General features: G+C 35.7%; 1 protein-coding gene across 1 annotated transcript in view; it reads right to left on the reverse strand.

Moving 5' to 3' along the window:
• The window catches only part of PRIM2 (DNA primase subunit 2), a 278,889-nt gene that overhangs the window by 121,301 nt on the left and 132,727 nt on the right, over positions 1-24,861 (reverse strand). Inside the window, exon 8 of the mRNA XM_076003253.1 lies at positions 4,547-4,614. Within this exon, the coding sequence (XP_075859368.1) occupies positions 4,547-4,614 (68 nt within the window). The remainder of the gene's footprint in view (positions 1-4,546; positions 4,615-24,861) is intronic.

Below are 24,861 nucleotides of genomic sequence, written 5' to 3' on the forward strand. Positions count from 1 at the left end.
AGATTGTGTCTTATTTTTTATTCCAGGCACATAATTGGTAGTCAGTAACTGATGAGTGGAAGGATGCTATTAATGAATAAAAATAAACTTGTGCTGCCGTAAGATACTGAAGCAAAATGTCTTTCTGTGCTTAATTTAACCAGAGAACTGGGTTCAACTAAGAAAACCTGGACACATCACTTCTGTATTCTCAAAATAATATATATGGTTAAGCAACATTCTAGATTATTAGGTTGGCAAAGTGTTATGCTAATTCTCTGAGAATGGAAGTCCTGTAAAATTGTTTGACAATTTCTCTGTATTGCTATTCCAATTTTTTTGTTCTTTTAGTCAGACCTATGGCTGAGCTATTTCAATTTTTACAGGTATATGTATCATCTTCCAAATTAGTTTTATTGACAAATTTAATTAAAATGCTACTCTTCATTCCTCTTTCATCATGAGGGGCACTAAACAAAATGAGACCTAGTAACGATCTCAGTTTCAACCTTCTAATGTCCATCCCCCTCGAAATAAGATTTAAATTACACAGTTCATGCAAATCAATGATGATTTTTTCCTAACAAGATTATCACTAGAATCTCTCAACCCAAACAATATTCTTTCCTATTTTGGCCTAAGCAAAACGAAAACAGACGAAAAAACATTACATCTAGGCAGCCAAGAGAGACAATTCAATATGCTTAAAAGGAATATCACAAGGTTACTTTGCAGAACAGGAAGTGTCAAACTATGCACATCCGCTGCCACCCTACATACAGATGTCTCTGACATGGTAATAAAATGAGAAACCATTTGGTTTAATAATAATAAAAAAGCAACATCAGTTGGTGCATATTACATGTAGCATCTAGCCCTGGTTGCCTAGCAACCAGTCCTGAGTGAACTCCACAGAGAATAAAAGCCCTAAACGAATGTACAGTTTGTGCAAGTTTCAAGGACTCCAAGAGATGTGTCAGTAGTTAATCTAAATTCTAGCTGGCAATTACCATACTGAGATGGAGGAAGGAAAATCCATCATTATCTCACAGAATCAACTGTGAGATTAACTAAAGTTGAGATTCCACCCTTTAGGTTTATACCTTTTGAAGCAGTGGGTTTTGTTTTTTTTTTTTTTTTAGGGGAAAAAAACTGGTGATATGATTTACAAATTACAAAAACTTTCTGCAGAAATAAACAACAAAGTATCACTAATGTAACTTGTATTCATTCATTCAACAAAATATATAAATGAATACCTATCATGCACTAGATTCTGTCCCAGCTACTGGAGATACAAACATGAAAGTCACTTTACAAGCTCTCAAGTAGCTCACACTATAATGGAGAAATCAGACAGCAAACAAACAATAACAATATCATAAATTCTGTAATACAGAGGTAGACAAAGGATATTACAAAAACACCTATAGAAGGCATCCCATTCAGACTGGTAGGCAAGCACCCGAATGGTCAGGGAAGCTTTATCAGAGGAGCTAACACTTTAGCTGAATCTTACAAGGACAAGCAAAAGTTAGTCATGTTATAAGAGATGGGGAGAATACACAAATATATTTTATCTATATTTGGATATGTAAAAACATGTGCATATTTATATACATTTTAAATATATTTTAAATATATAACACATATTTATATTAAATGCATTTAAATATGTATTTGTAAAATTATATTTATATGTAAACTTATATGTATATATATCTAAAATACACACACACACACACAACAGAAGTGGCAGAAGGAAAAATATTTGCAAGGACGTAAAAGTAAGCAAGCAAGTAATAGAGGAACTTCATGGCATTTAGTGAAGTTAGGGTCCCAGTGCTGAAAGAGGAGTTCAAAGAGACAGTCAGGCCAGATCCTTTGCTGAAGAACTTCATCTGTCAGGCTAGAATGAAATTGGGGAGGTAGAGATGGGTTTTAAGCTGAGGAATAATATAATCGCATATGGCAGTGATGTGAAATATATTAGAAAGGGCAAAGCAGGAGTCAAGGAGAACAGACACGATGTTATTACAGCAAGAGAGATACTCAAAGCCGGGCGCGGTGGCTCACGCCTGTAATCCTAGCTCTCTGGGAGGCTGAGGCGGGTGGATTGCTCGAGGTCAGGAGTTCGAAACCAGCCTGAGCAAGAGTGAGACCCCGTCTCTACTATAAATAGAAAGAAATTAATTGGCCAACTAATACATATAGAAAAAATTAGCCGGGCATGGTGGCGCATGCCTGTAGTCCCAGCTACTTGGGGAGGCTGAGGCAGGAGGATCGCTTGAGCCAGGAGTTTGAGGTTGCTGTGAGCTAGGCTGACGCCACGGCACTCACTCCAGCCTGAGCAACAAAGCGAGACTCTGTCTCAAAAAAAAAAAAAAAAAAAAGAGAGATACTCAAGAGAGAATCACCAACAGACTTAAAATGGGTATGAGGAGGGGGGTTGGGCCAGAGACTCAAACATGATTACTGGGTTTCTTAACTCACTAACACAGAGCTCTGCAGAAATGTAACAATTACGTGTATGCTACTCAGTCCCTGCTGAAATATTAGTCTGGACCCTCTCCTTTCCTCCCACCCCAACAAAGCAATTATATACAGGTTAAAAAGTAGCTGTCCAGGAAGAAAAAGTTACTAAAGAGGAAAAAGAAAAGGGAAGGGGAGACAGGAGGAAGAATAAAAGGAAAAATAAAGAAAACTAAAATATACCAGAAAGTAAAATCTATTCAAACTTCTGAATGAGAAGTAGTATTTCTAAGTTTAAAAAGAACTTTTAAAAACCATAAAAGAAAAACAGTATTGCTGCTTGACTACATAAAACTTGAAAATGCATGTATGTTGACGAATGCAACATAATAAAAAAAATTGGCATTGCTGGGCATCTACCCAAAAGACCCAATGACACTCTACAAAAAAGACACCTTTAAAGTAATATGAGCAGCACAAAAAAAAGACACCTGCACTCGAATGTTTATAGCTGCACAATTCATAATTGCAAGGCTGTGGAAACAGCCCAAGTGCCCATCAATCCAAGAATGGATTAATAAAATGTGGTATATGTATACCATGGAGTACTATTCAGCTCTAAGAAACAACGGTGATATAGCACATCTTATATTTTCCTGGTTAGAGCTGGAACCCATACTACTAAGTGAAGTATCTCAAGAATGGAAAAACAAGCACCACATATACTCACCAGCAAACTGGTATTAACTGAGCAGCACCTAAGTGAGCACATAGGTACTACAGTAATAGGGTATTGGGCAGGTAGGAGGGGGGGCAGCTATATACATACAAAATGAGTGAAATGTGCACCATCTGGGGGATGGTCATGCTGGAAACTCAGACTTGTGGGGGAAGGGGGGAAGGGCATTTATTGAAACCTTAAAATCTGTACCCCTATAATATGCAGGAATAAAAAAAAATTTTTTAAAAGTTTGTAACAAATACAATAAAGAGTTACTATCCTTTACATCTAAAGCCCATGAGACCAAATAAAATCAGGAGATGATACCAATAAGTGAACAAAGAATATGGATAGTTAATCCCACTCCAAAATAAGAATGGATAATAAAATGTCTAAAAATCATTCTTAATAATAATCAAAGAAATGCACATGATCACAATAGTATCTCTATGACTAACCTATTAGCAACTGTTTTGGCTGCCCTATCTTGTCCAGTGTATAATAACATGGCAGTCTTATATGATATGATAGTATAAGTAGAATGAGGTTTTGCTTTTGAAAAAGAAAAATATATATACACATATATATTTAATATATGCACACACGTACACTTAAATCTGTAAAATGGATCACATCCTTTGAAAAAGTAATTCTAATTCTGAAAAACTATCCCAAGGAAATGATCTAAAACACAGATAAAGGTTTATATACAATACTATTTATGCTAGGGAAAAGAATTGGAAATGGTGTAAATGCCTTCCAAACGGAGATGAATAGTATAGCCATACAAGAAATTATCATGTAGTCACTAACAATAATGTTTTTAGAAAGATTTTAATAATAGGAAAAAAATCTTATAATGTTTATAAAAAATGGAAAAACTAGTAAATCATAAACTATCATTTCAACACTGGATTTTAAAAGCATAGAGGGGAGAAATATTACTTTTGAGTAGTAATGATGGGTTTTTCCTTTTCTTCTCTATTTTCTTTCTTTTTTTAAATAATTATTAAAAAACAAAATTTCACCCATTTCATCTATCCCCAATAAAAGTATGTCTTAGCTTTGTATTTAACAGCTCATTTGAGATCTTTCTGTAAAGTTCAACATCTCTACTAATTTTAACTTAACAAGTAGTTCTGCAGGTTGTTGTTGAATTAAAAGAGCTTTTTGGCCATATGTGATATGTTACTCTAATGCTAAGGGTAACAAGTATATTGTATTAAGAGCTTCAGTTTGAATAACAGAATTAAAGCAAGAAAAATTTTTTTTCAAGTTTTTAGTAATTAAAGGGGTTTTAACCACTTTGACATACTTTAGTCACTTTAATGCACTTGGATTTATAAGCATAACAAGACTGTGGCTTTATATTACCTGAGGCGGTTGAGCAGAGGCTGAAGTCTTTCATCAGACTGCACAGTAGGCAAGGACCTGGCCGTTAACTAAAAGCAGAGAAGAGAGTTAATAAAAACAGCAAAGGCCAAACACTGAACAATGCAAAACAGGGGCAGGGGGAGAGATAGGGAAGTCATACTTAAAATGTAAGAAAATGTATCTCTTTTTTAAAATCAAAAAAGTATATAAAGAGCTATATATATGATTTAAAGCCCCTTATATGACTCTAAGGACACAGGGTATGCCACTGAGTTTAGAAGAAAAAGGTAAGCCAAACAAAGAATAAGAAGAATATGAGGAGTATCCATCCAAGTTCATGAAAAAGCCTCTACTCATGAAAATATTATATTTGTAAATAAAAATGAAAAAATTTCTGAATGTTCAATGTATAACAGCCAACCTTATAGCACTGAATCCCAAGATGATGAAGAAACTGGGGAAAGGGACTTTCATTTATAGCTAAAGCACCGTGACCTTGGTTATGTGCAGATGTGCGTGTGTGTATTCCTTCATTTTGACAACCACATTACTATAAGGAACCAAGAACATCCATTAAGTATACAAAAGCAATCCAAAGTATTTAATATTGAGATATGACCTCAAATTGACCTAGGAAATAAAAAATGAGAGCCAAGGCCTTAGTCTGTCAACGTGATGCACAGTATTTAAGAATATCATGAAAATGTGAGCTTCTGATATATTTTATTGTAATAATGTTACCTCTACATATCTCTATTTTCCTCTCTGTTCTTAAGAGAATGCTCTCTTATAAGAATTTGACACAAAGAAATTAAAGACATTCATTCAAAGTAATCAGATAGCTTGAGGTAAACTTAAAACATCAAAACAAAAATAAAAAATAAATCTCTCCTGGATTCAATTATGATCAAAATAGTTCTTGTATCCTACTAATCAATCATTTGACAATTCATGAAAGAGAACCTTAAGCCACAAACTGAAAGATATCTTTTGGTTATATACAAGATATCCTCTGTCTCTAGTTTTTTTTATATTATTTAAAATTTCCTGATAATAGAAAACAGACATTTAACTCAGCAAACCTAATTTTTAATATTATGCAAATAAAAATAAAATCATTTAAAAATATCTAATAAGTATATTTGTGAAAAAAATGTTGACCAAAATGCTACATATGAAGTCATTTTTGTTATATTTAATAATACTGGAGAAACTTTCCCAATTTTGTCCAATAGCCAACATATATCAACAAAGTTATTGACTAATTTAAAATATGATAAAGTGAGACAATTAGTCTGCTGCAATTTTAGCACAACCAGACTTTCAGTATTCTTGAGAAATGTTAAGTCTAGTATTTTATAACATATAAAATGTTATCAAGGTTATCAAGTTTTATAAACAAAGCACTTTAATACTCTCTGTATCTGTTAATGTCAAATCACGTTACAAAATGTCACTTTCATTGTTCAAGCCATTTCATGTCTCGGAACCAAAGCTATAGTCTAAAAAGATTAAAATGATTCATCTAGATATTCCAAAAGTCAATTCTCTGAAAACAGAGCAGACTGGGCTTTTTCAGTCACTTTTGTCAATCAATAAGAGTATGCTTTCTAATCAAACTGTCTTTTCTAAACAAAAGCAAATAAAAACACCTCAGTAACAGCAAAATATTTCTAAACATCTGTTCATTCCATATAGGAAACATTGTTTCAACTCTACCCCTTCATTGTAACCTCTGCCTTCATTTCCTTTTTCCTAAACTGTTAATACATCTCCACTGTTATTTCTGCCTCCATTCTTGACCTTTCCATAATTTATTCTCTATACCAAGGTTAGAGTGAAATTTTCAAAATGAGCATGAATCACTCCCATAATTAAAATCATCTAATAATTCTCTTAGGCTCTCAGGCTAAAGTTATTATAATGGTCTTTCACCAGAAATTTTCTTAAAATATTCCTTTGCGGTTGCATTACTGAAACACTAGGCATAGCATGAGTGCCTGCCTACACAGCTTCTGCCAATTCCACAAGACACAATGGGAACATAATCAGGTAGAAATTTGCCATAGCTCAATTTCTAGAACACATGTGCTCAGTGGTTTTAGTTTGGTTTTTTTTTTTTTTTTTTTTGAGACAGAGTCTGACTCTGTTGCCCAGGGTAGAGTGCCATGGCGTCAGCCTAGCTGACAGCAACCTCAAACTCCTGGACTCAAGTGATCCTCTTGCCTCAGCCTCCCGAGTAGCTGGGACTACAGACACGCACCACCATGCCTGGCTAATTTTTTCTATACATTTTTAGTTGGCCAATTAATTTCTTTCTATTTTTTTTTAGTAGAGACAGGGTCTGGCTCTTGCTCAGGCTGGTCCTGAACTCCTGACCTCAAGCGATCCTCCCACCTCAGCTTCCCAGAGTGCTAGGATTACAGGTGTGAGCCACCAAGCCCAGCTGGGCTCAGTGATTTGAATCTTTCCTCATTCACACCTCCTTCCAACTTACTTTCAAGTTTGAATCTCTGGCAAGACTGACTCCTAAACCAGGGATCAATGCTCTGAGCAAAATTATTTCAAGGAAGATTTTGAGTTTTCCAAAGGTTTTGTTTTTAGCTTTTAAAACAATTAGCATTTCAAAAAGAACATGTATCTCTTCACGTTAAGGAGATGAAGTAATAAAGCTATTCCAAAGCTCTTTAAAGTGGCAAACCCATCTGCTAACATTTTGCTGACAGAATGTGAACTTCATTTTAGGGACTGCTGGCTCCATCGTTTCTTCTGAAATTTCTCTCTGAGCTAATGTAGTTTTACTACTTACATCCACTGGACTGTGAGGGGCAGCTACATCCCCAACACTTGCAACATAACAGATGTTTTTTAATAAGTATTTATTGAATGTGTGACAAATCCAAGAACTTGAAACTGTGCAATTTCATTCATTGATAAAAATGAAAGTATATGTCTATGTTTCATAGTTAAAGCTTTTCAAATTCCTGCTTTGAGCAAAACTAAATCTAAACCAAAACTAAACTAAATCAGTTAACAGCCTTCCAAGAAAGCAATACACTATCATAACAAGATTTTTTAGCATTAAACATTTGTAGCATTTCCTCTACAACCTGAAAGAACTATCTAGGCTAAATAGACTATGGTTTCTAAATATGGTTTAGTACTTTTTTCTTTTTAAAGAAAACACAACAATGTCCTTGACACATAAATCACCAAGAAAGAAAAAGAAGATCTATCACAGTTTACATCTGTGAAACCTAACTGGCTTGTTTGAGTTAGGGCTATTTCATGGGAACCATCATAAAAGTTGGCATAACTTATAGCTTATTTCTTATGATCGTTGAGAGGTTAGAGGTGAGTTAAGACGTCCTTTCATTATTAAGAATATATCTAGCACACTGAATTAAGCAATACACAGTTTGTGCTGTTTTTAGACAAGTATAACAGATGACTAAGTCTTAAATAAATCTCATTTTAAAGATTAGTATCATTGAGTAAATCTTTCATTTTGACATATTTGGGCACAAAAATAATAATGCATTTTACCAACTAATCATCCTCCTTTAAATGCCAATAAATATCAGATAAATTCAAAGTCACAAGAGAGAAAAGAGAGGCTGGAGGTGGCTGGTCCAACCTTGTCATTTTATGCATGAGGAGACTGGGCTCCACAAGCCATAAGTGCCTAGAGTTGCTGGCATACATGCAGAGAATATGCTAGCAGCTGAGATCTGGCCACGCACAAGGCACTTTCCCCTGCCATGCTACCATTCAAAGCACTCCATACGATGCATGTGAACTGGCCAGAAGCCTTTGCCTGATTCCAGAGGGTTTCTGTCTCCTTTTATTCCCTCACTTCTCAAAATAGGACAGCGTTCTTAAGCATTCTCATCCATGAACTTTGTAAAAATCCCCAAGCTTTTGCATGAAAGGTTCCTTCACATCATTTGAGATTTGGCTCAAATGTCACTTCCTCACAGAGGCCTTCCCTAACTACCCTTGACAAAGCAGGTGGTATTCTATTACTCAGGTATCTCGCAGCATTTAACACTACCTGAAAATATCTTATTAATTTTCTCAGTTATGTGTTTCTCTCCTCGCAAGAATATAAGCTCCATCCGGGCAGGAGCCTTTTCGGTCTTGCTACCACTTTTCCCAGTGGTTTTGAACCACATGTGGTGTAGCATGCAGTAGGCACTCCATAAATACTATAGAGTGAATGTAAGGTTCACTGCTATCAAATATTCCCAATAGAGTCATGAATTTAGAAAGGGGTAACCTAGACATTGATTCTTTTAGTCTTGCATTTCTAATGTTCTCACATGACCTACCACCTAGACAGGCCAAACACATTTCTCCTTTCATCTCCAGCTAAATGGAATATTTAAGTCCTTCCATTGAAAGGTCAAGTGCTCTTTGAAACAGGAACTTCCTAGTTCAAAGGAAACAAGTAGCCCAAAACTAGCAGTCCAAAACCCTAGGGATATATTATAACCAGCACAACCAAAAAAGAAGCCATGACATAGTTCCTTCCTTCTAACCTATGTCTTTTTGGTGAGGGGAACAAGGGTTGGTCAGTAAATGATAGCTACAAATAAAGTAGAAATGTCAACTGAATATATATCTTTCCAATATTAAAAATTCTAAACAAAGTTCAGCGTGAGCCCTAACCCTAACCCTGCCAAGACTGGGACTGCTTCAAAAATTTATAGTAAGTAAATAAGGAACAGACAGAAATGTGACTCTATTTAAATAAGATTCAGACGAATGAAAAGAAACAGGCTTTGTCATTTAAATCACAATGCTAAAATTAAACTGTGTGTCTAAACACTTCTCAAGATATTTCTAAATAAATAGTTGCAGTTTCTGGTAGGTTAGTTATTTTGAAAAAGAGTGCAAAATATTTGTCTCAAAACACCGTGACCCTAAAAGGACATAAAATTCTAAGAAATTTGAAATCTAAATCATAATTAGAAGATTAACCTACACAAGGATGGAAAAATCTGGACATAATGTGTGTTTGTTTCTCTTATCTTTCCAAGAGTAAAGCAAACAAAGAAAATACTTTCTTCTCAGACTGTTCACTTAAATTAGGTATCTTTAATGTAGCTAAAAATAAACTTGATTAGCATGGAAAAAGTGATTTTTAGAATTATATTCTTTATTCAATATTACTTAAACATTGGGCTAAGAATCAATTTTAGTGAAATCTAGGAAAAGCAAAAGGAAAGGAAACTAAGAACAATGAAAACTTCAATTTTATCAGTGATAACTTTTCCCTTTTCTTAAATTAAAACAAAAAAAAAGTTTTGAAGCAAATATGACAATATGTTCACCTTGGGTAATTCCTTTAGGTAAGTACATGAATGTATGCTATACTATTTTGCACACATTTGTGTTTGAAGTAGTTTAAGAGAAGAAGGGAGGGAAGACTAATTCTCTAGTAGTATGAGGAATGGCTTGGAGGAGGGCAAGCTAAAATAGAGGCAACGAGATCAATTACGAGGGTGGTACATGCAGTGATCCAGGGATCCAAGATGAAGAACCAAATTATGATGGAGGTAGAAATGACAGAAAGGAAGACATGAACATGAGAAATATGAAGGAGGTAGAGTCCAAGAACTTTGTGACTGAAAGAGGAGGAGAAGATATAGAGGATATGCAGGTAAGGTAGATAGTTCTATTAATTGTAAGGTAGTGGCTACAGAAGAGGAAGTTGAGAGGAAGAGGGAAAATTATAAATTTAGTTTTAGACATGCTGAATTTGAGGTATTTTTGAATATCCAAAAGGCAACTAAATACAGATATATGTATCTAAGAGCCCAGGAGAGGATATGAGGCTAAAGATTTAGATTTAAGTGTTATCAGCAGACAAGTAGCAGATAAAGCCATGCACTGGCTAAAACTTCCCATATTATATGCATAAAGCAGAGATTAGGAATAAAGCATGGATGGCCAACTGTCATGGACTAGTAGTAGCTTATTAAAAACACTATGCTGAGGGTTCATTCCATAGGGGAGAAAAAGTATTATCTTTCCTTCCCATCACTAGATTCATGACTGAGACTCCTTATAACAAATGATAAATTAACAACAGAAAAGCACACAAATTTAATGTAAGTTTTACATGACGTGGGAGCCCTCAGAAATGAAGTCCAAAAGAAACAGGGAACCCTGCATATTTTTATGGATAGTCATGCAGAATAGAGGGACAAAAAGGCCTACGTGTTCAGATTCTTATCTGTGTCCCTGTCTCTTCAGAGAGAAGGACATTCTCTCCTCCAGGTATAGGCAGGGCACCTCAGTAATGAAGGTTTTATGACCTAGGTCAGGAGGAGGTCAGCCAGGTTTTACGGCCTGCTTCAGGGCAGAAGGGGTGACAAGGTGAGAGTGACCTGTGTTCTGGTATGTAGCATGTCCTGAGCCCCATCAGTTCCAAGCCACATCCAAGAACTAGTACAGGATTAATTATCATTGTCTGCTCTGGAGAAGAAATGGGAGATTAAAGAAAGTGGCAGGTATGCCCCATCCTTAGTTGGTGCAAGATAATGAGAGAAATAAGGAATTTTGTCAATAGACTTAAAAGTTTTGTAACACTGCTTTTGAGCAATTACAGACTAGAAAGAGAGCACAACCAGTAGCTCCTTTAATTTAACTCTTTTGTTGCACACCTAGAATAACTGAATTTCACTTTGTGAAAAAATGTTCCCTGAGGAAAGCATTCTGCCTCCAGCTATGAAGCTGACTATTGCTCTTAAAACCCCTAAAGGAGATTTTGCTGTCAGCCAGTTGCTATTTTGAAGCAGAATTTTTTTAAAGGGATTGATCAGGGGCCTGTAGGAAGAAAATATTTTTCATGATTTTTTTTCTTCAAATGATGGGCATGAAGGGAGAGAACAAGAATACAAAGAAGGTAAATACATCAGCAAATACGGTAAACGGTCCTTAAAGAGTCAATACACATTTTGAAAACAAAGGTGGCTCAATCAGTTGAAAATGAAGAACAAGAGGGTGGCTTCTTAAAATAATAAATCCCTTCTCTCTGAATTGCTCACCCAACACTGGCTAAATTAAAACACATAAAAATGACAGGAAAACAATGCTCACTTGGAAAATATTGCTCAATTTTGTTCTCTGGTGTTTTTACACTCTACCACTCACTTCAGCTTCCTCCCAAAACTCAAGAGGAATGACAATATCCACCTTAAAAGAAATCCAAGATGGGTAATCAGCACAATTTAGGTGCCTTCTTTTTATATAATATTGTTCTGCTCAAAGAAGCACAACAATACTCTTTCAGTGATTTTATGGCAGTGGTGCTTATTATTTACAAATGACAGAGATAAGTAAATAAATATTATTTATTATTTAAAATGACAAAGAATAAATTTAGGAGGTTATTTAAATGAAAAACAAACAGGGAATATTTTTCAAAATGTCTTTACATTCTCCTCATTTCATGTAAGATATGAGATGGCTCCTACTGCATCTTATAACTCTCTTAAGAGTACCAACTCAAAATTGAGAATGCCAGCCCTTTTCTACTAAATTAAAAATGTGTAGATTATGCTTATGTATGTATTCTAAGAGACAATTTATAGATTGAGAAAATAACTTTTTAAAACCAAAAGGCAACAATTGATTTAAACAGACCTCACAGTAACAGAAAGATACAGCTTTAGAGAGAACAGGTTGTTCAACAGAACTATCTTTTTTATTACTGGGACCAAGGCAGATGTCAAATAAAATTAACTTTTACAAGCAGCTGCTCTTTTAAATTCATTGATTTTAACAACAGAAAATCCTGTGTCTTTTTGAACTACATTTTCTTATAATAGAAACGGGTCCCAATTACAAACCCCAAACTGTGAGATTCCACATTACATTTCCCCTTGCTCCTGGAACCAAATTTGTTCTCTCGTTTCATGTTCTCCCTTGGCAGGCTGAGACGCTGTTCACCACTAATCATAACAATCTGGTCCTCAGATGCCCACAGCACCTTCTGGTTTTCACAGGGCTCTCGCACACATTATCTCACTCGATCTTCACAACAGAGGTGGTTTCCTCGGCACAATGCTTCAGTACACGGAAATCTCTCTATCAGCTGGCTACAAACATGATTTTTCAATATGTAAGCTTTAAAAACCGACCAACGACCTTGTCAAGCAAAACGCATAGATTCCATTTGAGCTCTAAACATGCCCAAGTAGTTTAATTTCCAAAGAATATTAAACAGCGCAGAGTTAACAAGATATTTCCAGTTCAGGGGTCTGGATGATATGAAGAACTGAGGAAGCAAACCTGGGAATAGTGCGAGCAGACATCCCAAGTGCTGGTTTTTGATCATGAAACCTATGGTGTGAAAAGAAGCTTGTTATTCAAAAGCTAACCTGAGCACCTTACTGATGCTCTACATTATTTAGAAATGTAAAACAATTGCTTGAGCAAGAAAATAAAAAGGTATTAAGAGATATGCGGTGATAAATGTACATGGATCACTGAATTTTCTCCCTTGGAAGAAAGCACCCATAAAATCATTTTACTTTTAGAATACCCTGATAATTTTTGGTTCAAAATTCTTAAGCTACTATAGCAAGCAGTTTCACAATTAGATTTATCATAAGCAAAACAAAGATCTGGCAAGTGGAATTCAACATGTTTTTTGTTTTTCATGTTGGCACTCAAGAGACTGAACTGTCAACCTTTTGTTTGGCCTCATAAAGGACTGTTCTTAGAGTATAAGGGTGCAGCAACACAGCTAGCATTTCTCATGTTTTTACTACATGCAAGAGTTCTAAATAGACTCTAATCCTCACAATATCCCTAATTGTGGTATTATCCCTGAGGCTCCTCAGGGTTTATCAAACTGTTCGGCTGAAGGTGCCTGCAACATCCACGGAGAGTAAACAAATAACATTTATGCTCCATCACCAACTTCCTTTGATCTCATGTAGTTATCTAAAGAAATGTATAGAAACATGTTCTTGGTTTCAAAATAAAAATAATGTTTGTTTTACCATTGAGTAAAACAGTACCATTATTATCCTATGGTTTTATGTATTCCCTAGTATAGTTAGCCCCATATATTTGGCCATCTTATTACTTTAGAAAACATATTACTGCATTTTTACTCCTTACAGTGTCCCTGAAAAAAGTATGCAGTGATACAATTGGGTTTGGGAGTTGGCTGAGATGATTCCGGATCTTTTCACTGTGTCATTTCATGTGACTACCACAATTCAGAGAGACCCACCTGACATTTGTTTCAGCCAAAAATCTTTATAAGCAAAGACCCTAAAAACCATATAAATTCCTAGATTTTTCATTCACTTAATAAATTTGTGAGGCAATAACTGAAGTTCTAAAGTCCCTTATTCATTATTATTATATTTTCATTCATCATTTTTGTCTTCTAAAACATCTATACCATATTTACCTAAATATACATTTGTCAATTTCTTATTGAATGTAAGAAAAAAAACCCTTATCTGGGTTTTCCAGAACCAAACTGTTCCTTTACTGTTTATTGTACACATGAATCTTGAGGAAAATCTTATTATGTGGAAGTTTCTCATAAAACTTCCTAAATATGCACATAAATTCTACTGTGTGCACTGGAGTTGCCAACTATATCTACAGGCGTCTAGTAAATGCTTAAAAGACTGCCCAGACAGAATAGTGGCCTTCACAGTGCATGTTGTTTATCTTCTATAAGCAGTATAGGCCATGATTCTTTTAACTCCCTGCTGAATACATTCACTGTTACAAATGCCAGACATGTAAACTGCCTATTACACTAGCAATCTTATCTAAAGCTATTACTACACAGTGTACCATTTGTAATGCTGGAAACTTTAAACAATCTATTCTGGCTACACCTAAATATTAACACATTTTCTATTAAATAATCTGAAAACAATGTCAAAGGATCCACAATATTTAATTACCAAAGTAAAGAGATACAGAAGAGACATGTATAAGTATACACTTTCATTTTTCTACAAGAACTCTTTTTCCCCTGATTTGAACTTTTATTAACACTTAAGAGCAGAGGTGGAACAATGGGGAGTGAAGGAGGTAGACAAGATTTTTATTAATGTCTGGGTGACTGTTGTGTGAAAAAGCATAGTCCTTGGAAATGCACTTGAAGAACTGAAGGGCCTTAGGTGATTAAATACAAGTAATCGACAAGAATTCATAGAGATTTCTATTTTCCCCATAGCTGAACCTCAACCCACTGATCCAAGTGTATCATGCTAGGATGGTAGCCCCAGATGGCTAACAACATACCTCTAATGTTTATGTTAACAGATGCTACGCAAAGGCAAAGTATTCATTTGCTTAGTACTTCAGCTACTTTCCTTACCTCTGTGACTTAATTTTCCCTGCTGTCTCAGAGCACAATAATGTCTTCCTTGACAGAGACCTTGCCTTTGTAGATGTAGAAAAATGTTTTTAGTTAAGTATGAAACAGGCCAATGTGTCTCCCTATCTCATTCATTGTTTCTCTAACCTGAAATAATTAGATACTGCACTACTTTTGGATTCATCCAGTTTAGTTGAAATGTAAGCTACTTTCTGTATACATGAAGTAGTGCTACAGTTTTTCTTTAAAAACAAATAAGACTATTATATAATTTTGTTCCTCTACTAAAAAATTTGTTTTTAAGCTCTTCTGAAAGAAACATCTTAAAATACTTGACTTTCTATTATACATACAGAAGCATGTCTTGCCTATTAAAACTAGAGCCTTGTGATTAATTATAAAACTATTCTGATTATATTTAAGACAAATCAGAACAGAAAAAATAAATTTCTATTCCTAGAACATAAAAATCAATAACCATTATGAAATGAAAATAGAAAAGTATGTCTTTACTGTGATAAGGACACAATGTCAACTAGACATTTTACCTCAGCATTCTGATTTAATGTTAGATAAAATGTATTTTCACAAAGGTTTTAATTCATCATAAATTTAGAGACAAAACTCATTTAATATGACTGAAGAAGTAATAAAATAAAATGAAATAGACATGTTTTGAAAAGTTTCAACAAACACATCTGGGTTACCCCAAATCCTTTTCTTTCTTCATCTTTTTTTTTTTTAAGCAAAATTAGTAATTATCACAAGTAGCTACCTGATGTCTTTTCATTTCTAAACTCACACAAGTCTTAAATAACATACAGTCCCTTTAAGAACACAGACCCAAGCCCCTGAATTTAATGTATCATACCAATAAAAGAATAAATCAGTTCACTGTTAATTTGGGTCACCTAGCAAATCAAAATTACACGTAAAATTCCATTTTCTTAAGAAAAGTAGATATTATTCATATTCCTTATTTCCTTTCAGGTTATGACCTTTTTCTATTATTTTTAGGTTAAAGACAACAACTAGATTCCATGGTAAAGAGGAGATGCTGGTCTGAAAAGTGAAAAAACCCTTACCTGCTTGCTTAGGTTTTTAAAAAATAATGTATCTATTACAACAACTGCCTATTGTTCTGACTGCCTAAAATTATGAACTGCCATTTCAGCCATGGAATGGACTCTAGCTAGTGTCTTATTGCAAGCTGGAAAGGTACAGACTTTAGACCACTCTGACGTACTATTATCTGCACCTACCCCATCTGACTCAAACCACCAAGGTATAAAACCAAGAGAGGTAAAGTAACAAGTTTAGAGATGCTCCTTCCTAAGAAAAATCATTTTTAGCATATCGTATTTGTAAAACATCCTTTGATATCAGAACAGCTAGTTGAGACTTTTCAAAGACCTTGACATACAGTTGACTGATTGCTTTCCAATGACATTATTTCATACTTTCTGGCACAATCGGGCTGATAGTGTTTGATGGATAATCAGACAAGCAAAGGACAAGTCTGAGCAATCGCCATCTTTTATATCTGACGTCTTCATGTTTTATTACATATCTTAGGAAAAAAGAAAGGGAACAAAAAGCCAGGAAACCCCAAATTGTATTACTTTGAAGCAGCCACCATCTTTAAATAAAAACACACATTGTTGCAACTACTGAATCATCAACAGTTTAAAAAAATAGGGAGGAAGGACAGATTTGCACCTTGCATTTCTTAAATTTTGCTTTCTCTAATAAAATGTTTTGAATGAATGATCACGAGATCTCCTGGATAAAGCACAGCACACCAAACAGAAAGCTTGATTTTCCCTGTTCTGCTATTTGTGCTTGATTTATTCCTCCCTCAGTTTGTTCATTTTAATCACATATAAATGAATGCCAGCATGAACTAAAATCTGTCCAACTAAGATGTTTCAACAGTGTTTTCACGTGTGAACTGTCAAACAGTTCACAGAATTTAAAGTCAACTATCAAAAAACATATATATTTGCCATAAATCACCACTGAGGATTTTTTTAATTACATTAACATTACCTAAAGGTTCAGTAGACATTTTTAATTAAAGACACATCACGGTAAACATATGGGAAATAGGGGACTTAAGGAAACTGGACATTTGCAAGAGCAGACTGTGACTTTTCACCAACATTTTAGCTGGAAGTCAAAGACAAATGCTTTTTTAGCCACTGTGCAAGGAAGGGATGAAGATGCTCTTCACTAATATGAGCAAGAACAAACTTGGAAGGAAAACAGTTTTGTCCATGTTGAGTCTGAACTGCTGTTAGACATCCGGGCAAAACTATCTGGACTTAAACTGTAAAAATCACTCAATCAACCTCATAACTTTCTGTAGATTTATGTGCTTTAACATAATTTCTACCCTGAAACTAGAGCAAACAAATAATGTCTGCAGCCTTAGAGCTCCTTTTTATTTCAAGCTATAATTAATGGATACGAGTATCACTTGCTACAGAATTACCCAGTTCTACAACACCTTACAAAATGGAAGTCTTAAAGGCAGATCTTATGTTACCCAAGGATGCTCAAAATATTGAATAATCATTTGCTTTAGGGATGTACTGACAATACACTAGCTACTAGTGACATGTAGCTAATGAATTCTTGAAATGTGGCTAGTCCAAATTGAGATATGCTGTAAAATACACACCAAATTTCAGACTTAGCATAGGGAAACAAATGCAAAACATCTCAACAATTTTTTATGCTACTTACACATTATAATTATAATAGTTTTCATATACTGAGTTAAATCAGATACATTAAAATAAATCTCATCCTTTTAAAACTTTTTAAATGTGGATACCAGAAAATTATTAATTACATATATGACTCGCACATTATATTTCTATTGGACAGGATTTCTGAACCAAAGATGTTCTTCTCTCTGGTACACAAGCAGTAATAACATACTATTTATTAATAAATCAATTAAAATCTATGAGCATAATGAAGTACAATTAAAAATCACTTGTGTCATATGTATTGTTAGAAAGAGAAAATCATCTATTTCATGTCTGTGGCTACAAAACCACATCTCCAAAAAATGCATACTCCAATGTGAGATCAAAGAGAAAAGCAAACACATAGCCCCCAAAAAAACTTAAAGAGATTTAAGATTTACCTCTTACATGACAGTAACTTCTCCCAAATATTTATATAAAGTTATAAAATTATGTAACATGAACTGTCATCCTATATACTTTTTCAATCAGGAGGATTATAAAAAAATAGATCCCTATTACATTGAGAAATACTTTATCAAATGCAGTATGAATTTATGAATTTGTTCTACAAGTTCTGAATTACACATTATACAGACTATTTTTCTCACCTCAAATATGCAGAATAACTGAGAATCCTCACAGCTAAAAAGATAATTTAGTCTGATTCATGTTCCTTTGTAAATAATCTATTCTTTCACTCTAAAATTTTTTAGATTTCTTTGGTCTCAATATTCCTTAATTTCACTATATTCTACCAAGAGGTGGGTTTTTCTTATCTTTCCTGCATGGGGTACTATTAGCCCTTTCAATCTGAAGTCTTCTTTCTTAATTCTGAATAATTTACCATTGTTATTTCTCTGAATATTTTTCTTTCCTCCAATTTTTCTTCCTTCTCGGAATTCTATAATTTGAATGTTGGCACTACTACTTCTCTCCTCCATATTCCTTAGCTTTCTTCAGTATTTTCTATTTCTACTTTTCCTTCTGCCTTCAGAGGTCCTCAATGTGATATTCAAGTTCAATAATATATTTTTACCTATATCTACCCTATTTATATGATTTATTCTCTACTTAATAAATTAAGTCATAGCTAATATTCCTACTTTGTTCTTTTTATGACTTCTTTTTTTTTTTTTTTTTTTTTTTTTGAGACAGAGTCTCGCTTTGTTGCCCAGGCTAGAGTGCCGTGGCGTCAGCCTAGCTCACAGCAACCTCAAACTCCTGGGCTCAAGGGATCCTCCTGCCTCAGCCTCCCAAGTAGCTGGGACTACAGGCATGTGCCACCATGCCCGGCTAATTTTTTGTATATATTAGTTGGCCAATTAATTTCTTTCTATTTATAGTAGAGACGGGGTCTCGCTCTTGCTCAGGCTGGTTTCGAACTCCTGACCTCGAGCAATCCGCCCGCCTCGGCCTCCCAGAGAGCTAGGATTACAGGCGTGAGCCACCGCGCCCGGCCTTTTTATGACTTCTTGTTCCTTAATAATATATTATCCCTTATCATTGTGTGTATTTATGATGTTTTTTTAAATTATTGATCATTCAGTTCTAATAATTCTGCCTGATGTGGTGTATAATACTATTCAGTTTATAACTTTATGTTTTCAACAGTGGCTGCACTTTCCATATCTCTAATTATTTTGGCCTGTGAGGTCATATTGACCAAAAACTAGGAGACACTAGGTCTAGAAACATGTATGGAAAAAAAATGGCCAAAACACAAGTCCCTCTTGGTGAATTTGAGAAGGATGGAGGAGATGAGCCACTGGTACCAAATATAACCCCTTGTGACCACTTCTGTTTACTGCTTACTACCAGGTAACTCCTTTAGAAGGTTCTGTTTACTGCTTACTACCAGGTAACTCCTTTAGAAGGTAAGTCCTTTAAACAGTAACTCTTTTAAAGGATTAGCCTATAAAGTCTTAGAAAGCAGCAGCACTGGGAGAAAGCAATCTCAATAGGGTAGAATCCGCAAGCTCTGGAAGGAGTGCATGCCCTGGTGTAGCTGGTTGGCTTGTGCCTGTTTGAATCAGCTCCTCACCCCCAGCAGCCTCTCGTGCTGCCCCTGACATAAAACTACTGACACCAATTTCTGTAGCAGAGGGGCAGGTGATTATTGTCTCAAAGCGATTGGACAAAGTCAGATCAAAAACAAAACTTATAAGAAGAAAACCTAATTTTGCTTTTCCTGATGCCTCAGGCCATCCTGCACTCTAGGCTGAACCATCTACACACATGCACACCAATCTGCAACAGCTTCAGTCATCCCGAGAATTTTTCATAGTTATTTTAGGTATTTTTTCGGATCCCTGCTTTCCTCTTACTTCTGTAGTTTCTCCAGGGTTAGTTTTGGGGAAAGGAGCCAGAAGCCCATTACCTCTCCATCCTGACAGAATCCCAAACAACGAAAGAACAGTTCTCTGTGCTACAGTTTAGAAAACTGGTAAAGTGTTAGAAAATATGACTACCTGGAATGATTCATTGATGACACTGAGTATAATTCATCTAACACCTTTAAAACACCACATTCTTAAAAATATAAACAAATCTCTAATCTAATTGTTGGACTAATAACCAACAAGAATAATTCTTAAAAGAGAGCAGAACTCTGTTAGACAACTCCTAACCATGAGATGTTTCCAACACAACTTAAGTACCATTGAAAAGGACAGTGGTGTGCAGCGTGTCACCCCTTGTGCAGCCACATAAGAGTATGAATTGGGGCTGCAACATGTCCTTACAAAGAAATAAAGAGTTCTCACAGCCTGCACTGGGCATATCTTTTAGGGAATTTTTCCCCCGTTCCTGGATTGGTGTTTATGTCTTTTTGTTCTGCTTAAGCATGTGCACCATGTAGTACCTGGCCAACCTCCCTGCTACATCTGGCGAAGAGGGAACAGGGTCTTTCACCTGCAGCACAAGGGGGCGTGTGCAGACTACTTCCCTACACTGGCTCCAGGATGAGCCATCGGGACCAACTCTCACTATTAAAGCTGATTTTGTTGCCTCTTCTCCATGTGAATGAAGCATTTTCCACCCAGTGCCTATGCAAGTCATAGACTTGATGACCCCAACACCTGCAAATGATGCAGTAGATTGACATCCTGGGACTGCTGCTCCTGGTGGAAGGTGTTATGCTCCTGGCTCCCCTCCAGGCAGTGAGACTCCTCCCCTAAGGTGGTGACAGGTCTCACTTGCTTAACAAGTACAAAAAAACGTTCTCAGAATCACAGATTTCTCCGTGAAATTCCAAGTGACTGTTTAACCTACATTCTACTTTTGAACTAATTACACAGTTTCTACTGTCAAAAAGGCAGTTTTGAAACCCTAGTGTATAGCCTCTCAAGTTTTCCCAGGAACACTGCTCCTGGTGCACATTACATTGCAGATGATGGTGGAGAGGGGCAGGAAATGCTGCTGAGCCAATAATCCTGGGAAATCTGATTCCTGAGATTCCACCCAATACCATCAGCAAACGCTGTATCATTATCGGCCATCTATTTTAATGGGATTCTCCTTTTCCAACCACTTCCAATGCAAAATCAATACTGCACATGCTCTGATTGTAGTTAGGTATATACGAGGATTTTAATACACGTAAGACTAAAAGAAGTTAGAAATCAGGTGGAAAGAATATAGTAACAATCAGTGCAAATCTGAGCTCCAAGTCAGACATGCCTAAAATCAAATCCTAGCTCTTACTGATGACCTTGAAGTAATTACTTAATCACTTAGTGCTTCAACTTTCTCATCTGTAAATGAGGATACCAGTCCCTATTTTACATGGCCATTGTAAGAACTAAAATTAATAAATGAAAGCAACATATAGACAATATCCCTTCAACTATATAGTCAGCAAATATGTATTATGCACAACAATGGACTCTGTGCTCCAAGCAAGTGGGTGCTGCTAGTACTAACCACTACTAAAATTACCACCATCGCTGTTTCTACCACTTCTACTATTTCAAATCAATGAACTGAACTTCACTCACGATTAATATGCTTACCCTTGAGACAATTACCCTAAAAGTACATTTACAGAATTCTTATATTATTTCAATTCCCAATGGGTATAATTTGTTTCTTAAAAAAAAAAAAGAAGAAAACTATTTATTACCATATGGTTTTTAGTAAAATGTTCCTTCTACAAGTTAAATGAGTTTGCTTCTTATTATTTATGAAATAATTGTAGGTTCCAAATTTCATTGATCAAATAAACTCACCCCCAAACATGATATGCAACTGCTATAATTTTACCACATTATCCCAAAAGTAGACAGTTCTTAAAGAAACATTATACATTCATATACAAAAATATACACAAAATACACACCTTGAAACTCAGTTAGATGTATGTCTTTTTTACATGTTTCTTTTTTGTCTGTTTTTACCTACATGAATATTTCATAGAAGAAGGTAGACTTGAAGATAATGATTTAAAACCAAGCTGAGTGCTAATTCCAATTAAAATTTAATATTAAACAAGCTTATTAGAAGTCATTTCTTTGTTGTAACTTTCTAGGGGAATTGTTAAAACTTGACTAGTGATCTCTTAAATTGTTTTCCTGATATAACAGTGACTATAAAAATTCAAGGGCTATATAAAAGTCACCCAAAATAAGCATTAAATGCATTTGTCACTCTGCACACAAGTTTTTCTGAACTGCTTTATTTTTTGAATATGAACAAAATCCTTATGCTTCACACTAGAAGAAATCAAATGTAAAATCTATGTAGGGGAGGAAAGGAGGAGATTAAGACTTTTGTATAAATAAGCAACCACAGAAATATTTGTTGAGTGTCTACTCAATTTTCATCCATTTTCTCAAGACATCCATCTCATCAAGCCAAGTTGTTTCATAATAAATACTACATCAATGCTAATCATCTACCTGTTTTCCAAGATCTCATTTCTGATGCATAAGGTTGTTAATGTGAAATATGACTAGCTGAGTTATGAAGACAATATACCTGAAGATAATACATCTGTTAGAGAAGTCGAACATGCCATATATATTAGACATATCAGGAATGTATTTACTGTGCTCAGCACCTTCCTGAAGCCGAACTAGAATTTCTAAAGCCTCTGCTCAGGTAAGGTCTCTTCTTCCTTAGGGATTGATCTATATCTAAGAACATGAGGCTTCAGATTATCTACTCTCCGTGGTCTTCCTGCCTCCAATCTTGTACACCTCCAGCCTATTCTCCACTTTGTCATGCCAGGGATCTTGCTAAAGTACAAATATGCTCTGTTATTCCCTTGAATGTATCCCTGAAGTGACTCCCTATAGTCCCAACCGCTTAGCCTGTTCTCCCTTTTTCAGCCTCCTCTTCAGTCCCATCCCTCACCCAAAGCTTCTTCCCCTCAGGCTACATACTCCTGCCATTCTGAAATGCAATTCTTCCCACTGGTCCAGTAGTCCCATACCTCTGCTCTATGGAATTTCAGTTCTCCTTCCACACACACCCCATCTCCTCTCTGCCAAACACCTATTCATCTTTTTCCATCCCTTATGAGACTTCTCCTATCTTAACCTTAGAGCTGATGAATTTCTCCTTGGCATCCCTGCAACACACACTCCTTCACTGCTTTGCACAAATCTGTTTGCTTGTTGTGCTCCTTCTCCTGGACTGCAAGCTCCTTTAGGGCAGAGGCCAGAAATTGTTCATCTCTGACTCCATAAAACATAGCATGGAGTTTTCACTCAATGAATATCTCTGTCAAATGAATTAATTTGCCTTTTTATGTAAGGAAAAATTTCTACACATGATACACACTCACTAAATATCTACTGAATAAGTGAATAAATAGATTCTCTATCCATTGGTAATGATAAATGGACCACTACAGATGTTCCTATTTCCTATAATCTAAGAGCTCTCAAAACATAGATGTAATATTTTTTCCCCTACCTTCTCTGTCTTGGAGACCTAAAATAAAAAAGGATAAGAAAATACAGCTCTGTACTCATCAGCCCTTTCCATAGACCAATACCTGCTCAGGTCTAATGTTAATAGTTACAAATATCTAACTCTGAACTAATTCACATGACCTACCACTGCCCACCAGTATGAGGTGGAACTCTCACAGGGACAAGGAACAGAAATCAAACTCTAACCACCCAAGGGGGAAAAAAAAGCAATTCTTAAAAGCATTCCAGGTTGAAGTAGCTCACAGAATCTAACGAAGGGTTACAGTAAACAGGGTAGTGCCAGGGCCTCACAGGATAAAGCCAGGTACTTTGCCCATTAATTCAATTTGGACAAAGATGCCCTAGACTAACCCCTGTGGTCAGAAGAATGTGAAACTATGGTTTCTCAGCCTGCCACGTGTTTGCAGAGTCTTCACCTCTGTATACCTTATCACCCCATATAGCTAACCCACTATTCAGATGGCTCCAAAATAACAGCTCCATAGGAACTTGTCTTTACAACTCAATGAGGCAAGTATTTATCCATTCATCAGTACTTATTGGAGTACCTACTCTCTGACAGTCACTGTTCTAGATCCTAAGGAGAGAGGCATGAACAAGGCAAAGTTCCTGCCTTCTAATGGTGGAAATACATACAAAATGTAATGTCAAGTACGATTAAGTGTTGTAATGAAAACAATCTGGGAAGGGGAAGGGGAGTGACAAGGGAGGGTTGGAAGCAAAAGGCTATATAGATAGGAAAAATTTCCCTGAGAAGATGACGTTTGAGGACAGAGACCTGCATAGAGTCAAGGGCACAAATCATGCACACATCTGCAGGGGAAAGACTGTAGGATGAAGGAAAAGCAAATACAAAAGGCCTAAGGTACCGGGTGTTGGAGGGACCACACAAAAAAAAAAAAAAAAAAAAAAAGGAAAAAGAATGGTCCATGGTAAAGGAAGAACAACCATAAAGGCCCTGAAACAAGAACAAAATGATATGGCTAGAAAAGAGTGAAAAAACCGTTTTTTAAAATGAAATTACACAGACAAGAACCAGAGCATGCCTTTGGACCATGCGTGGTTAGGAATTGGGTTTTTTTATTCTGAGTGTGACAAGAAACCATGTGAATTTCTTCTCATTTCAAGCAAACTGCTTTGAGTTGAAAATTTAAGTGCGTGCCTTCTTATTCTACTCTGAGAGAGAAAAAGCAATTAAAATGGCTAATGACGGCATAATCCCTACAACGATCTTTATCTCTATAATTTACTTTT

Source organism: Microcebus murinus, chromosome 5 (genome assembly GCF_040939455.1).
Source record: "Microcebus murinus isolate Inina chromosome 5, M.murinus_Inina_mat1.0, whole genome shotgun sequence".
In the NCBI taxonomy this organism is placed as follows: Eukaryota; Metazoa; Chordata; class Mammalia; order Primates; family Cheirogaleidae; genus Microcebus; species Microcebus murinus.